This window comes from Muntiacus reevesi, chromosome 2 (assembly GCF_963930625.1).
Source record: "Muntiacus reevesi chromosome 2, mMunRee1.1, whole genome shotgun sequence".
Classification (NCBI taxonomy): domain Eukaryota; kingdom Metazoa; phylum Chordata; class Mammalia; order Artiodactyla; family Cervidae; genus Muntiacus; species Muntiacus reevesi.
In genome coordinates this window covers 276061692-276079154 of record NC_089250.1, presented here as the reverse complement: position 1 = coordinate 276079154, position 17463 = coordinate 276061692, and the positions used below count along the sequence as shown (strand labels likewise).

At 42.1% G+C, this 17463-nt stretch overlaps 1 protein-coding gene across 1 annotated transcript; it reads right to left on the bottom strand.

Annotated features, from left to right (window-relative positions):
* Nucleotides 1–696: 696 nt before the first annotated feature.
* On the bottom strand, nt 697–7687 carry LOC136158927 (cationic amino acid transporter 3-like). The gene is made up of 11 exons (XM_065920775.1): nt 7318–7687; nt 6578–6736; nt 3196–3382; nt 2892–3004; nt 2523–2745; nt 2216–2355; nt 2014–2116; nt 1635–1831; nt 1270–1436; nt 914–1022; nt 697–758 (listed from the first exon to the last, which is right to left on the bottom strand). The coding sequence occupies exons 1-11, from the start codon at nt 7685–7687 to the stop codon at nt 697–699; spliced, it is 1830 nt and encodes a 609-aa protein (XP_065776847.1).
* Nucleotides 7688–17463: the final 9776 nt, after the last annotated feature.

The following is a 17463-nucleotide window of genomic DNA, read 5'->3' as shown; positions in this document are numbered from 1 at the left end:
TCCCTTGCTTTCTTTGTGATTCAACAAACATAGGCAATTTGATCTCCGGTTCATCTACCTTTTCTAAACCCAGCTTGTATCTGGAAGTTCTCAGTTCATGTACTGCCGAATTCTAGCTTAGGATTTTGAGCATTACCTTGCTCGGCTGTGAAATGAGTGCAGTTGTATGGGAATTGACCACTCTTTGGCTTACCCTTTTTGGGGTTGGAGTGAAAACTGACGTTTTACTTCAAATTTATTGATGACCTAATATTTATAGTGTGAATCTTACACAGTACATGATTACCTATATTTCCACCTCAAGTGGCCAGCTCTGTGCTCATGCTGGAGATGGAACCAAGGAGTTGTTTCTCAGGTGCCAGCTTAACATTTTATTTCTCCCGCTGGTTATGTTGTACTTCCTTTGTGAAAATTGGTCTTGCTGCACACTTAAAAAGTCTGTATTTTTCTGTGTGTACATCATGCTTTGAAAAGCATACTTAAAATTTAGACAATATTAAAGTCACTTTGTCCACTGGCAATAAAGACAGGGCTATAGTTGCATACATCTTCACATCCATAGAGGCTGAAAGTGTTCATGTAGCAGAAGACGCCTCCTATGCATGTAGGGATTCTACACAGCATCTGTGACCTTTGGTTAAGATCACTCAGTAGTAGGGGTGTTTTTTCAAGAGTCTGGGAGGTGGAGGCTGGTGGTTATTCCTCATCATTCTCCTCTAAGCTGTGTCGGATCCCGTATCCAAAGTATATGAGAAATCCTAGTAAGGAAGTGAGAAAATGAGAAGGATGAGTAGGCACTCATCCTGGTTACAAATGTCCAATAGGCCTCCTATTATGGTGGCCAAGAAGTTTAGGGGAGCTCAGTTTGGGATCAGTCACTCAAGAGGTGTCTTTATCCCAGAAAACCACTTACCAACCACATTCCAGATGCCAAATATAGTCCAGGTCCCGGAAGTTATCTGCATCATCAAGTAAATATTCACAAAGATGGTCACCAGTGGGAAGACAGGCAGAGCAGGGACCTGTGGGGCAGAGTCAGTTCATCCCTGAATACACCCCAGATGCCTGAATGAGAGACTCTACCCAATGTGGGCAAGAAGACCAGCCTTCAGACTGTATTCAGTGCCTACTCAGATTGTGTATGGAAAGTACGGAGTGTGGATCAGGGAAGAGTCCATTGGTTTTAGCCATTCCCCTCACTCCCTGAATGTTTAGACCATGAAGCATGTTCACTCAAGGTGGACAGTTTGGGCACATAAGGTCACTTACCTTAAAATAAAGAGGAATGGGGTTCTGGGGCTGCCTCCAGATGATGACCGTGACCCCAATGATGAGCAGCAGCAGCAGCACAGCCACTGGTGTGTACCCAGAGTCTCCAGAGAACTCCCGATTGGACCACTGGACCAGGATGAGGCTCAAGATTATCATCAGGAGAACTACAGGGGTCAAGTTGGAGGAGAACAGGTTCAACTTCAGAAGCTGAAGATGTCAAGACCTTGGGTCACACCTCTCCCCAGGCTGCCCACTTCAGGAAGGGCCATCATACCACCAAGACTCCTCAATTGACAAAATACACACTCCAACACAATACTGTCAATTTCAGAAGACGACCAAAGAGAAATCCCACTGCTCACCGAGTAGTGAGGCACATCCGTAGACAATCTGGCCAGATTTCCTAGTGGGGGTGGTGCTGGGAGGGAACCACAGCCTCTTTAGAATGTTTGAGTTTCTTGCTTCAGGTTCAGAGTCCAAATCATGTTCATCGAGGCCAGGAGCCCCAATATTCTCCCCTGTGTTCTCATTCTTGCTTAAATTCTGGTCTGGCTGGTACCTGAATTAGAGGTTTTAAGGCAATATTAACAGCAGGGCCTCCTCATCCAACATCACACAGCCTATTCCACATCTGTCCTGCCTTAAGCAGAGCAGGACTTTTAGAAGATAGCATGAAGGCAGAAGACGGTTACCTCCCAACTAATCTCCAAGACTCCCTACCGAGGTGTAGTGGGGTCTCACCTGAGGACAAGAATAGAAAATGCCACCAGCGAGTAAACAAGCAGGGTCCCGATTGACACGAGATCCACAAGATCTGTGTACTTGAAGAGTAACGCCATGAGCCCTAGAATGAGGGCACAAACAAGGTGGGGAAGGGAGTGAGAAACAGCTGGAAATACGTAAGTTAAAGCGTGGGTTTCATTTTTTTTTTTTTTTTTTTAACCTGTAAGATTTGCAGCAGACAACGCGGCCACTACTCGGGTGCCTGTGCGGACGTGGATCCGGGTCAGTACCCGGAAAAGGAGTCCATCCTCTGCCATCGTGTAGATCAAAGAAGGCATTCTGAACACGGCAGTATAGAGTCTGGAAGAGAAGATGGAAGCATGTTGGTCGTGGAGGAGCAGGACATACCGGGGCTTCTGCTCTCTTGTCGGCTTGGGATAAGGTGTCTCTCTGTCTTCTCTACCAATCCTAAGGCTTGGGAGAGCTGAGCATGTGAGCGTAGACAAGGAGAAAACCATAGCACTGACCTGCATATAAGAGCACAGAGGGTGCCAATAGCCACGAAGTATCTGGCGGGGAGCCACCCACTATGGAGAATGGCTTGCGGCAAAGGGTCGTGAGGCTGAATCAGGTAGTAGGGCACCATGAGGGTGAGTGCCGCTGAGACACCAGAGTAAGCCAAAAAGCAGATGAAGATTGTGATCGCGATGCTCCAGGGGATGGAACGATGAGGATTTAGAGCTTCTACCCCTGCAGAAAGGGGAGAAGTGTTGAGTCAGGAAAACACACTGGGCAACATCCTCTTTCTTTTTGTACTCCACAATCATGTTTCCCCTAAGCCAGGGGCAGCCAGTCTGTTCCCAAACCCCAGATGGGACACACAGTGACCATGTTACCTTTAGTGACAATAGCATCAACACCAAAATAATAGTAGAAACATGTAGCTGTTCCCTGGAGAATCCCTTCAGTGCCAAAAGGTGCAAACCCTCCATAACCCAGAGGGCCCAAGCTACAGTGAGATAAGGAAAGAGAAAGAACGTGTGTGAGGTGTGTTCAGCCATCTCTACTGAGCTTCTCCCTTCATACTACAAGTCCTGGGCTCCAGGACTCGCTTCATCTGGATCCATCAGCCCAGATACCTTTAGTCCACACCATAAAAGCTCTGCATGCCCATCACCCATATATTATGGCCAATATTACCCTCCTAAGCCATAGATGTCTCTGGATTCAGATGTGTTCAGTTTGTAGTCCTGTTCTGTGAGCCTCCAGTTATACAGATCTCCCTTAATGAAGCCAGTGATGATAATGAAAATGAGAACCAAAATGTTTATTCCTATGGATAGTTTGATAACCAGGATGGACTCACGAGCTCCCAGAACCAGCAGTCCTGTGGGAAAGATGTAATATGGAACACTCAAACTATTGATACATTTATAGATATACTTGTCATAGAAACACCCTTTTCCAACTATACAGGAGATGACTCCTTACTTGAACATCACCAGAAGTTCAATACTGAAATCAGATTTATTATATTCTTTGTAGCTGAAGATGAAGAGGCTCTATACAGTCAGCAAAAGCAAGACCTGGAGCTGACTGTGGCTCAGATCATCAACTCCTTATTGCAAAATTCAGGCTTAAATTGAAGAAAGTAGGGAAAACTATTGACAATTCAGTTATGACCTAAATAAAATTCATTATGATTATACAGTGGAGGTGACAAATAGATTCAAGGAATTAGTTCTGATAGGCAGACTGCCTGAAGAACTAGGGACAGAGATTCCTAACACTGAACAGGAGGCAATGACCAAAACCATCCCCAAGGAAAAGAAATGCAAAAAGGCAAAATGGTTGTCTGAGGAGGCTTTACAAATAGCTGAGAGATTCCTAACACTGAACAGGAGGCAATGACCAAAACCATCCCCAAGGAAAAGAAATGCAAAAAGGCAAAATGGTTGTCTGAGGAGGCTTTACAAATAGCTGAGAGAAGATGAGAAGTGAAAGGCAAAGGAGAAAGGGAAAGATATAACCAACTGAATGCAGAATTCCAGAAAATAGCAGGGAGAAACAAGAAAGCCATCTTAAGTGAACAATGCAAAAAATAGAGGAAAACAGTAGAGTGGGAAAGACTAGCGATCTCTTCAAGAAAATTGGAGATATTAAGGGAACAATCTTGGGAGGATGGGCATGATAAAGGATAGAAATGGTAAGGATCTAACAGAAGCAGAAGAGATTAAAGAGAGGTGGCAAGAATACCCAGAACTATACAAAAAAGTTCTCAATGGTCTGGATAACCATGATGGTGTGGTCATTCACCTAGAACCAGACATCCTGGAGTGGGAAGTCAAGTGGGTCTTGGGAAGCAATACTATAAACAAAGCTAGTGGAGGTGATGGAATTCCAGCTGAGCTACTTCAAATCCTAAAAGATGTTGCTGTGGAAGTGCTGTATTCAACATGTGAGCAAACTTGGGAAACTCAACAGTAGCTTCAGGACTTCTAGATCAGTTTTCATTCCAATGCCAAAGAAGGGCAATGCCAAAGAATCCTCAAACTACTGTACAATTGCACTAATTTCACATGCTAGCAAGGTTATGCTCAAAATCCTTCAAGCTATTCTTCAGCATTAGGTGAACCAAGCACTTTCAGATGTACAACGGAGTTAAGAAAATGCAAAGGACCAGAGATCAAATTGCCAACATCTTTTGTATCACAGAGAAGGTTGGGGGAAATACCAGAAAATCATATACTTCTGCTTCATTTGACTACACTAAAGATTTTGACTGTATGGATCACAACAAACTGTGGAAAATTCTTAAAGAGATAGGAATACCAGACCACTCTACCTGTATCCTGAAAAATCTATGCAGGTCAAGAAGCAACAGCTAGAACTGGACATAGAATAATGTACTGGTTCCAAATTGGGGAAGGAGTACATTAAGGCTGTATATTGTCACCCTGCTTATTTAACTTATATGCAGAGTACATCATGCAAAATGCCAAGCTGGATGAAGCACAAGCTGGAATCAAGATTGCCAGGGGAAATAGCAACAATCTCAGATATGCAGATGATACCACCCTAATGGCAGAAAATGAAGAGGAACTAAAGAACTTCTTGATGACAGTGAAATAAGAGAGTGAAAAAGCTGGCTTAAAACTCAACATTCATAAAGCTAAGACAATAGCATCTGGTCCCATCACTTCCTGGCAAAAAGAAGAAAAAAAAGTGGAAGCAGTGACAGATTTTCTTTTCTTGGGCTACAAAATCACTGCAGACAGTGACTGCAGCCATGAAATTAAAAGACACTTGCTTCTTGGAAGGAAAGCTATGGCAAACCTAGACAGCATATTAAAAAGCAGAGATATCACTTTACCTTCAAAGGTCCATATAGTCAAAGCTATGGTTTTTCCAATAGTCACGTACGGATGTGAGAGTTGGACCATAAGAAGGCTTAGCAGCAAAGAATTGATGCGTTTGAGCTGTGGTGTTGGAGAAGACTCTTGAGAGTCCCTTGGACAGCAAGGGGAACAAACCAATCAATCCTAAAGGAAATCAACCCTGAATATTCATTGGAAAAACTGATGCTGAAGCTCCAAAAATTTGGCCACCTGATGAACAGAACTGACTCAATGGAAAAGATTCTGATGCTGGGTAAGATTGAAGGCAGGAGGAGAAGAGAGTGACGGAGAATGAAAAGGTTGGATAGCATCACTGATTCAATGGACATAAATTTGAGCAAACTCTAGAAGATAGTGGAGGACAGAGGGGCCTGGTGTGCTGTAATCCATGGGGTTGCAAAGAGTTGGCTATAACTTAGTGACTGAACAACAGCAGGAAGCAGAGAAATAGTTGCTCAGGGCTGGCAGTTGGTGGTGGTGGACAAACAGACAGTGACTGCCCAGTGGGTACAGAGGTGTTGAAAGTGTTTGGAGTTAGATGGAGGTGATGGTTGCCAAACATTACAGATGTGCTTAATGCTACTGAGGTGTACAGTTTAAGATGGTTAATTATTGCGGCAATCTTCTCAGAATACATGTCTAACAAAGCAAGATGTACACCTTATTCTTACACAACATTTTATGTCAGTTATATTTCACTGAAGCTGGGAAAAATTACAAAGTGGTTAACTTAATGCTATGTGAACTTCCTCTCATTAAAAAAAAAAAAAAAAAGAATCTTTGGCCTCAGTAAAAAGGAAGACTTGTTGGTCTAAGTAAATGATTCTCAACTTCAGGTGATTTTATTCCCCAAAGGACATTGGCACTGTCTGGAGACACCCTGATTGCCACAGTTGGGGGTGGCGGTGTCACTGGCAAAGGCCAAGGATGATACTCAACACTCGATAATGATTTAAAAAAGAAATTAAAAAAAAAAAACAGGACAGTCGCTGCACACCAAAGAATGATAAGCCCAAATTGTCAATAGTGCCAAGGGTGGAAAACAATGGTCTATGTCTTAGCTTCTGTCTCAAGACCCTTCTTTCTATTTTTAATCCCCCATATTCTGCCATATCAAGCCTTTCCTACACCAGCTCCCACTCCATACCCTGCTCTACCCATCCTATCATTGGTCTCTGTCTCACCTGTCATCAGCAATACCAGGCCCAGGGCAAAAAAGTCTGCATATGTGGCCAGGGAGTAAGGCAGGGGCAGAGAGAAAGTTTCCTGTAATGCCTGAGAGATGTGATTCCCAACCAGGCTGTCAAAGACGTAACTCGAGACCCTGGCCAAGACGGCAGTACCTGCAGAGGCAGAAGAAGTGTTCATTGACAAACAAGGATTGATGTGCCAAAGGATCTAAAAACACAGATAAAATACTTGTATATAAAAATACGTGCTTAAAAATACAAAATATCAAAGAGTTTCTTTTCATGGGTTGGGGAGAGTAGACCCAAATGATTCACCAAAATGTCAGGTGTTTTAATATGTTAGGAGCAGATCAATGTTATACAAGGAAAGGAAACACGTCAGTGGGACTGGGAGGGCTGGGAATAGGCATGAAATTTGAAATCAAGTGGTAAAGGGAAATCCCAGGAGGGCAACAACTGAGCAAATATTTCACCATGGTGAGTGGATGAGCCTGTGGGACATGCCTCCCTCTCACCCATTCGCTATAGTTCCCTTTCCTTCTGGGTTCATTGTTCATCATTTAAGGACACAGGATAGAATCGAGTTGAACGCAGTTGTGGTGTATTCCTGACACTATTATCAACTTCCCTCCATGAGGCCAAGCATAAAATGCTCATGAATGACTGAGGACCCAATCCTCCAACATAGTTTCCCAATCTTAAGCCCCACACCATTTGCTGGCCCATCGTCTCACCCGTGACAAAGGGAAGTATGGAGTTCCAGCCAATGACGAAGGCATAGAGTTGACCCATCAAGACATAGCTGAAGAGATACGCAGAACCGGAGCGTGGTACCCAGGCCCCAAATTCAGCATAGCAGAACCCAGACAACAGGGAAAACAGGGCAGCCACCAAGAACGATATGATGGTTGCTGGTCCAGCTATGTACTTGGCCACTGCACCAGCCAGAATGTACATGCCAGCTATCAGCATCCTGCCAACACCCACGATCACCAAGTTTAGAGTGTTCAGATGAACCACGGGTCTCTCAGACTCATCTATGGGTTTCAGTGACCACTTGTGGATGAGCTTCTCATGAAATTGGTGAACAAACTGACGTAACATCCTAGACATAGTTGAGGAGGCTACAGTCTGCTGAGAAAACAAGACATAAAGTTGTTAAGAATGTCCATCCGCCCTTGGCACTGGGGTTCCAGTTCTACGGAGTAAGGAAGTGATGGGGAGCAGGTGGTAAAAGGACACATTGGGCAAATTCTCCATCTCTGAGATTTGGTTTCTACAATCATAGAGAAGACTTCTAATTTGTCTCAAAGTCACTGGAACGTTTGCTTGAAAAGAAGTGAGACGGAGTGGATTATGTCTCCCCAAATGTGCCCCTTTGATGGATAAATTGTTTTGAGGTAAAGTTAATTAAGACCCATTAGACTCAGGAGAAGCTCTTTACCTCTCCCTTAACTGTTCAAAATAATGCAGATTAGGGGACCTATGCCAGGAAGAGAGCTATTGCCACAGAGAACTTTTTAATCTCAGAAAGACTTACCTGCATGGAGTGGGCAAACATTTGTTCACCAGGCACTTGCTCTTCTCATCCTTCTGTGCATGGTCTTCCTCCCACTTGAAGCCCCAGATCCCCACCCCTTTCTCCTAACTCAGGGAGTCATATAAGCCTCAATTGTCTGACAGTCTTTGAGCCTCAAAAAATTTTATGGGGCTCCTGTACATATCAAACTAAATGTTCATCTGTCTTATGTCAACTGAATTGTTAGCTCAGCTGAAGAATCCACAAAGCCAAGTCTTCTGCCCCTACAGAAGCAAAAGCTTCCAACACAGAACCTGTCACACCACAGGTGCTGAATTGGTATAAGTTGGATAGATAAGATTGCTGATTTTTGAATTGAAATCAACCAGTCCTGCTTGTCTGATTTTTCTGAAACTACATTTCATCGTTTTTCTCCTTTCCCCTGCAAAACAGGGCAAATTATCATCATTATCCCCTCCCCTCTTTGATAGGAGTGAAGTGACTTTTTTAGGGGCTTGCTGAGCAGAGCGCTCCGACTCTGAACTTTTCTTCACCAAGGATCCTGAAACCTGGACACTTTCTGTTTCATTGTTTGCAGAGTGACATGAAAGTGTAACTCTGTCCTGGGGCAGAATGAGATGACTTTTGAGGGGAGGAGCAGACTCTAGTCCAGCTCAGTCAAAGCATCAAACTACAGTGGCCTCCAACTGCCTGGAGGGAGGGGGGACTAACCTTCATTCTGAATCAGAAACGACAGGACTGTGTTTCCTGCTGCTTTGGGACATGAAACGTCTCCTCACTACACAACTCTTCAGGGCTAGGCTGACCCAGTGACCACCAGTTATGTGAGGGGTCTACCACCCCTGATGCTCCAAAGTCCAAGTTTAACCTTTTGATTAAAAGCAAGCATTCAAAGAGACAGGAAACTCTGAATAGAACCTTGGTTCTGTAAACACTCTGGCACTCTTGAACAAGTCATATACTTCTCTGGACTGTGTTTTCCTCTTCATCAAATGCTGCTGGTGGACACTTCTGCACTGTGAGTAGGAATATAAAATGGGGCAGCAGCTATGCATGTAGTATGGTGGTTCCTCAAAAATGAAAAATACATTTACCACATGATCCACTCATGCCACATTGGGTGTACACCCCAAAGAATTGAAAATAGGGTTCAAACACATATTTGTACACCTGTGTTCTTTAGCAGAATTATTCACATTAGCTGATGCCGGGAGCCAACACACGAGACCCTACCCCTAAAAAGGCCATAGGGGAGAAAACCTGACGGGCAAGGCGAATCAGGTTTTCAGGGGTTTCGAAAAAGTCAGCTCACGAAACCCTACCCCTAACAAGGCCGTAAGGGAGAAAACCTGACGGGCAAGGCGAATCAGGTTTTTAGGGATTTTCGAAAAGGCCAGCTCACGAGATCCCACCCATGACAAGGTCACGAGGAGAAAGCCTGACAGGCAAGGCAGATCAGGTTTTCAGGGATTTCGAAAAGCTGCCCCTGGCTCTCACCTTAAAAGATGATATCTGTCTTTCTGATGCCTGCCTCAATGGACTACTCCCTAATTTCTCTGACACAGGTAGGAAGGCCTTTCCTGATCTCTTCCCAAATAAGAATCAATTTAGAACTTTAATCAATAAGTTTCCCAGGTGGTAGTATTTTATGAGATTATTTAGGGTGAAAGGAGTGTTTTAATTTAAACTCCTTTGCTGGTAGTTTGTTAGCCAAATGCATTTATGCACTTGGTACTAATATGCATGATTGCTTATAATATCCTAGTCATAAAATAGCATAAAGAACCTGATTATATAAAAGCCCTAATAGATATAGAGCCCTTTTAAGGGGTAAAGGAGCCCTATTAGAAAACATAAGAAAATTATTCTATAGGTGGTTATTGGGTTGTGATTTGCTTGCTGTGTTTTGCTTGCTGTATTTTTGCCTTTAATGTGCTAAGGTTGTGTTATAAAAACCATTGTTAATATAGTTAAAGATCTAGGGAAATAAGAACTTAGCCCTAGTGTTGTAACAATGAGATGGTTGTTAATTGTCAGCCAGGAGTACTAGGCAGAAGCTGCCTCACTGAAGCCGCAGAGTCTGTATGGGGTAAACTTCTTAGATAAATGCAACTGACAACTTTTGCAGAAAGATTAATTTTTGTATTAACAAGAATATAATTCTACTCTGTAATATTTCCCTATGACCCTGTTACCTTTCAGTTAAGGTCACCATAAAAACAGAAAATAGGTTTACAATCACCTAACCTGCATGAAATGTTAATAGCCTCAAGGCCAGAAGATCATGTGCTAAAAATTACTATAGAATTAGAAAGCAAAAAAAATCCTGCTTTTCCTAAAAATCAAAATGATGTAATGCTAATCCTGTGTAATCATGAGTAAGCATCTTGTACCTTGAAAACGTTCTGTGAAAGGGTATAAAACCGGTTGTCAAAAAGTAAAACACAGACTTGGCCCTATCAAGACTAGTCTCATGTGTCTCTCTCTCTCGCCGACGCCGTTCATCCTGAGGGTACCCCCTGGATCCTGTCGAGGCTGGACCCCGGCAAGTGGCGCCGCGAACAGGGAACCCGAAGGTAAGCCCCCCATTGTTCAGTTTTCAGGATGGCTAGGACCCCACTAGGGTGCTGCAGGCCCCCCTGCATAAGATAGGTAGGGTGAGGAAAGTGGGTAGGCTTTAGGTTTCTTCTTTAAAACCCCACTAGGGCGCTACAGGCCCCCCTGCATAAGAAAGGTAGGGTAAGAAAAGTGGGTACGTTCCAGTTTCCTTCTTCTCTAAATTAAGCCTCTTCTTTTTTCTCTTTTTTTCTTCTTCTAATTAGTAACAAAAATGGGTAACAGTGAGTCAAAAGAAAAACAGCTTTTTATTGGAATCATAATGCAACGTCTTAACTACAGAGGAATTAAAGTTAAAAAAAACAGTGTTCATCATTTTCTACCTTTGTCCAAGAGCAATGTCCCTGTTTTTCAGAAGAGAGCAGTTCCCCTGGGTTCCCTTACCCTCCTGCCCTCCGCCCCGGTGCTCTTTCCAATGAGATCTCTTGCTTTTTCAGCACATGTGTCTCCTCCGACAATTCATTTATAAGAGCTCAGCTACGGGCCCTAGAAGGGGTCCCCCTTCCCGCAACTGATGGGGACTCTTCTTCGCTGAGACTGACATCCTGACCACTCGGGATACTCAGAGGCCAGCTTGCCTGCCAATGGACCAGACCCAGCGGCCGCAACTGGGACCCTTTTGTCCCTGGTCTCCTGACGCAGACAACTGGCCAGAGTGCCCTGACCGGTAAGGAACAAGAGATTATATTGACCTCTCTCCCCTTCTCTCTCTCTTTCCTCTCCTTAAGCCCTTCCTATCCTTCCCATTTTCCTAATTCCCTGGTCCTGGACGCAGGAATTTGGTCGAAGGGCCTCAGCTTGAGCTGAGGATTGGAGACTGATCACCTCTTGGCAGAGAACTCGAATTTTCTGATCTGGTTTCTGGTAGGGTCGAGTTCCAGTCCTCCCTTCTCTGGAAGCCCAGGGAAAAGTCCCGTAACGCCTGGGTATCTGCAGGTGGCAGGAGATGTCTGTAAGGCCATCATTTTTGCCCCCCTTTCCCGCCTCCTCCTCCTTCTTCTTTTTCTTTCCTCCTCTTAAAACCTTTGAAGACATCTAAAGTTTTGTGTCTCTATAGAAGGTTTTCTGAGAGACTGTATTCTTGTATTTAAGGGAGTGTCTGATGAGGACTGCCAGGTTTATATGTGTGTTTTAACTCTGTGTTCTGTGTTGTGATTTTTGATGGCCATTTTGCTTTTTGTTAGAACTTGATTTTCTTTCCCTGTGCCTTGAGACCAGGGCTCTCAGGAACACTTATCTAACTTCTGAGACTGAGGGAAAAAGGGGAAAAGCCTTTAAAAATTTTTATTTATTTCAACTCTTTTACAAACTAGTAAATTTTATATTGTAATATCTAATTCATCACCAAAGTTAAAATATGAAGCGAGATCTTGCACTGTGTCTGTCTAAATATATCTTAGTATGTCTTTGTCTCTGGGTGATATTTTTTAGGTTAATTGGTAAATGAGCTCTATTTAATTGGCTTAAAAAAAGGGTAAGCGCTTACAAATCAAATAATTCTAAAATAAACAAAAAATTCCAGGTTCAGGTAAACTGGAAAATATTCAGTATTAAATACCTGATATTAATGTTTGTTTGTTGACCTATCTCATATAGACATGTCTTAGAGTAATTAACATCTAGTAAAATATTTTCATTATGCCTAAGTTTATTATAAGTTAAAAATTGTTATATCGTAATATCTGTTACAAGTTTGTCTGCAAGGAAAGTACCTCAAGTAAAGAAACTTCAAAAAAAAAAAAAAAAAAAGGAGGGGGGTAAATGAGATGCGAGTTTTTGAACTTTATCAAGATTAAAAATGTCTGTCTAAAACAGTTTCTCTAGATTTTGGTAACCTAAATTTCTAAAGTTGTGCTAAACTAATAACAGAAGTTTATTAAATAGCTAGGTCATTTCCAAATAAAATAAGATTCTGAAACATTCATTACTGAATACTAACTTACAGAGAAACTAAAGATTTTAGACTATTAATAAATAGTGTTTGATGCCATCCTGAGATGTTCATTAAATTTTTTTAAAAAATTATCACTGGTATTTAAATTCTTGGTTGCTTAAAGAAAGTAGGATGTGTGTGTTCAGTAAAACAGGTATGAGAAGTGAAGTTACATTTTATGAAGGGAAAAGAAAGTAGGTCTGACTTACAGGTGGCTGTTTCAGGATGGGAGAACAAAGTAAAGGGTACAGAAAGTGTTAAGGTTTAATGGAAAGTGCACTCCAAGGGAAGAGTGTTGTGCATAAATACAAATTTTCTTGAGAGGTTGAACTGCCTTTGATAATGGATTTTAAGTTTCTTTACCTCTGAAGTGATCTGTTCTATGTTTATCTTTGAAATCCTTTTTACTTTGGCTAAGTAAATATATTATTTCACAGTGATCTATATGATTCTACTATAAACCCTTTTGATATTTATTGACAAAACTGCCTAAATAGCTTGACTTCTAGCTGACTTTGGGATGCTTCAGAGGGCCCCTGAGACATCCCAAAGAGCTATTAAACTACCTGAGTTCATTTGACATGTTAAATTGCATGGAAATTACTGTTGGAGGAGTGATAAATCTTCTCAGGTTATATTGTATGGTTGATGTTACTTATATAGATATCCTAGAAATTATGTGAAATTCATGAAAATCTGATGTGTCCTGGTAAAATGTCAGTTATAATTTTAGTTATCACATTAAAGTGTTACAAGTCACAGCAATGACCAGGCAGGTTACTTTGTCAATTAAAATTTAATTAGATTTTAAACATGCCTTGTATGGTTTCACTCTCATGCCTTTAAAAAAATACTGCTAGTTCTTCAAGATTTATTTTAAAAAAAACTTTTCTAAGATTAACTGAAAAATTTTGTTTGTTTGCTATCCGGTAAATTGGTAACAAGCTGGAATTTAGTCTACTCTCTATGTTAAGAGAACAAAGAGTTCTTAGAATCAATCTTTCAATAACAAGTTATGAATTTCTTTGCCTTTAAGTGATTTATATTTGTTTTTAAAATCTTTTGATACTTTAGTAAAGTAAATAAGTGTTATTTAAGATTATGGTGCATATAAAAGCTCATTCTGCTTCTACCAAAAATAACCCCTCACTGTTAGACTTGTGCTATCTTAATGTCTTAAAACTGACAATGCCCCTGCTTACACTTCTAAATCTTTTCAAGCTTAAATACTGGGGAAACATCAGCCCAGAAAGCAGAATTAACAGCCATGATAGAGGCGTTCAAAGAGTTTTCGGGCCAGGCTTTTATTTTCTGACTCGCAGTATGTAGTTAAGTTGTTTCCTCAAATTGAAATGGCTGTTTTACCGGAAAATAAAACCACAATTTTTATATTGTTATCTACCCTTCAACAGCAAATTTAGAAAAGTTCAAAGCAATTCTGTTAGACATATAAGAGCTCATTCTAATTTCCCTGGACCCCTCCATACGTTTAACCAAGAGGCAGATTTGCTAACCCGAACTATAATGGCCAGTGCTTTTGAGGATGCTAAAGCCTCACATGCTATGCATCATCAAAATGCAACTGCCCTTTGATATCAGTTCCATATTCCTAGGGAATCTGCACGCGAAATTGTTAGGACATGTCAGCTTTGCCCTACTTCAGTTCCCACTTTGCCTTTTGGGGTAAATCCCCGTGGCTTACTACCTAATGTGCTTTGGCAGATGGTTGTAACACATGTTCCTTCTTTTGGAAAACTACCCTTTGTGCATGTTACTGTAGATACCTTCTCCCATGCCATTGTGGCTACTCCCAGAACGGGAGAAGCCTATAAAGATGTAGTTCAACATCTTTTCGCCTGCTTTTCCTATTTAGAAATGCCAAAATCAGTTAAGACAGACAATGCTCCAGCTTATACATCTAAGTCCTTTAAAAATTTCTGTGCCCAATTCGGTATATCCCACTCTACATTAATCCCTTACAATCCACAGGGACAAGCAATTGTAGAAAGGGCACATCAGACACTTGAAACACAAATTTCTAAATTACAGGTTCAAATACAGTTCTCCACACCACATTTTGCAGCACGCCCTCTTTGTGCTCAATAACAGGGCTGATCAAGCCGGTTTAACAGCTATGTTCCGTCCCTGGAACCCAGAACAAAAAGATATGAAACCTTTAGTAAAGTGGAAAGACCTCCTTTCCGGACTATGGAAGGGACCTGATCCCTTGCTAACCAGTGGGCGAGGGTGTGCTTGTATTTTCCCCCAGGGTGCTAAGTAACCAATTTGGACCCTGAAAACCTTATTCACCTTGCCGGTCAGGTTTTCTCCCTTACGGCCTTTTTAGGGGTAGGGTCTCATGTGTTGGTTCCCGGCAAGCTGAAAGTTGGAAGCAACCCAGATGTCCGTCCATGAAGGAATGGATTAACATAAAGTGGTCTCTACATACAGTGGAATATTATTCAGACTTAAACAGATAGGAAATTCTTTTTCTCAAATATATTTTATAAGCTTATTTTTAATTGGAGGATAATTGCTTTGCACTGTTGTGTTGGTTTCTGCCATACATGATTCTGCATGAATCAGCCATAGGTATGCATATGTCCCCTCCCTCTTGAATCTGCCTCCCAACCCCCTACTCCATCCCACCCTTCTAGGTTGTCACAGAGCACCAGGTTGAGCTCCCAGCAGTACACAGCAAATTCCTACTGGTGATCTATTTTACACATGGTAGTATATATGTTTCAATGCTACTCTCTCAGTTCATCCCACCTTCTCCTTCCCTCTCTGTGTCCACAAGTCTGTTGTCTAAAAAAGACAGGAAAGTCTGAGGTATGCTACAATGTGGAGGAACATGCGGACATTATGCTAAGTGACGTAACCCAGTCACAAAAAAGCATGCTATGATTCCACGTCTATGAAGCACTGAGAGGAGTCAACTTCTTAGAGACAAAGTAGAATGGTGCTTTGCCAGGGGCTCGAATGAAGGGTGAAACTGGGAGTTATTGTTCAACGGAGACCCAGGTTTAGTTTTCTTCTTAGGAAAGAAGAGAAAAAAGATGTGGAAAAAGTTCTTAGTATGGGTTGCACGACAATATAAATATACCTAACATCACTGAACTGTATACTTGAAAATGGTTAAGATGGCAAATTTTAAGCTATATGTAATTTACCACCATATTTTAAAATTATTGCCAATAAGAAGAAATAGAGCCAACTTCACAGAGTTGCTGGGTTAGCAAACCAATGGTGACTTAATATAAATCACCACACAGCCCTCCTCTGAGGACACCAAAATCCATGGATGCTCAAGATCCTTACCGTCACTGGGGCATCCACAGAGGAGGACCCTGCAGAATCCGAGGGTCAACACTACACAGGAGACTGACATCAGTGGTCCTCACACCATAAACGCTGTTCCAGGAAATCTTTGATATTGTTTGAGCACCAGTCAAAAAATATGAGTCTTAGAATCTCCATGGTCTGATCCAATCCCCTGCATCACCAACTCCCACATAAACCTGACAACTCCCAGTCCCTGTTTTCATCTGGAAAATGGATCTCTCCACCCTCAGTCAGGAGTGCAATCCCTCCACTGTGGGATTGCAGAGGTCTCTTTTGGAAGATGTGAACTCAGCACCCAGTCTCCTACAGAAAAGGGTGACCTGAGACTTACTGGATCCTTGGAGCAGAGCCTGGAGCACTGGATCAGTCAGGAAGGCTGAGGTTAAGTCATGCAGGACTGGAGCTGAGACATCTCTAAGGACCAAAGCAGGAAGTCCTGAGCACAGAAGATGGCCCTTACTCCATGCGTTATTAGGGTGGAGATGAGGCTGGTCGGGTGGGGAGCATCTGCCATATAGCTATCAGCCTTGACCCTTCTGTGGTTACTCTGAGGGAGTGGTTCTGAGAGTTTTTTTTTTTTAATTTTTTATTACTCATAACATGATATTGACCAATTTTAACCATCTTTAAGTGTCCAAGAGGACTTCCCTGGTGGTCATACGGTAACCTCTCTGACTACAAGGCAGGAGACCTAGGTTTGATGTCTGGGTCGGGAAAATCCCTTGGAGAAGAAAATGGCAACCCACTCCAGTACTCTTGCCTGGACAGAGGAGCCTGGTAGACTACAGTCCATGGGGCCACAAAGAGTTGGACATGACTGAGCGACTTCACTTTCACTTTCAAGTGTCCATTTCAGTCGAATTAAATACCTTTGCATTTTTTTGCAACCAAACTCCAGAACTTTTTTCGCCTTGCAAAATATCAACTCTGTACCCATTCAACAACCATCCTGCCTTTCCCCTTTCTGAGTTCCTGGCAATCGTTGTTCTCCTTTCTCTAAATCTGAGCACTCCAGGCGCCTCGTTTCAGTGGAATCAACATTATTTATCCCCTCCTGCCAGGCTTATTTTGCTTAGTAGAATGTGTACTAGATTCCTCTATGTTGTAGCATGGTTTATATTCCTCTCCTTTTTAAACCTGAATAATACTCTAGTTTATGCACATACCACATGGGCTTAGCGATTCTTTGATCAGTGGGCATTTGGTTTGCTTTCATGTTTTAGTTATTGTGAATAATGCTGCTATGAACAAGGATGTAGAAATATCTCTTCCAGAGTGTGCTTTCAATTCCACTGGGCATATCCTCAAAGGCAGAACTGCTGGATCATAAGGTTCTAATATTTTTATATCCTGTGATGGAGAAGATGTTCACATATTGAGGAACGGGGAAGTCATATTGGCTTATCCATGGTTCAGGCTGCATTGTGTGTGAACTAAGACAGTCTG

What these genes read in the sequence shown, in the direction of transcription:
- LOC136158927 (XM_065920775.1), bottom strand. Translation starts at nt 7,687, where the DNA reads ATGTTACGTCAGTTTGTTCACCAATTTCATGAGAAGCTCATCCACAAG. An exon ending in CATACTTCCCTTTGTCACGG is followed by an intron (nt 6,737 to 7,317) that starts GTGAGACGATGG and finishes CTGCCTCTGCAG; the next exon opens with GTACTGCCGTCTTGGCCAGG. An exon ending in CCATTCCTCTTTATTTTAAG is followed by an intron (nt 1,023 to 1,269) that starts GTAAGTGACCTT and finishes TCTGCCCCACAG; the next exon opens with GTCCCTGCTCTGCCTGTCTT.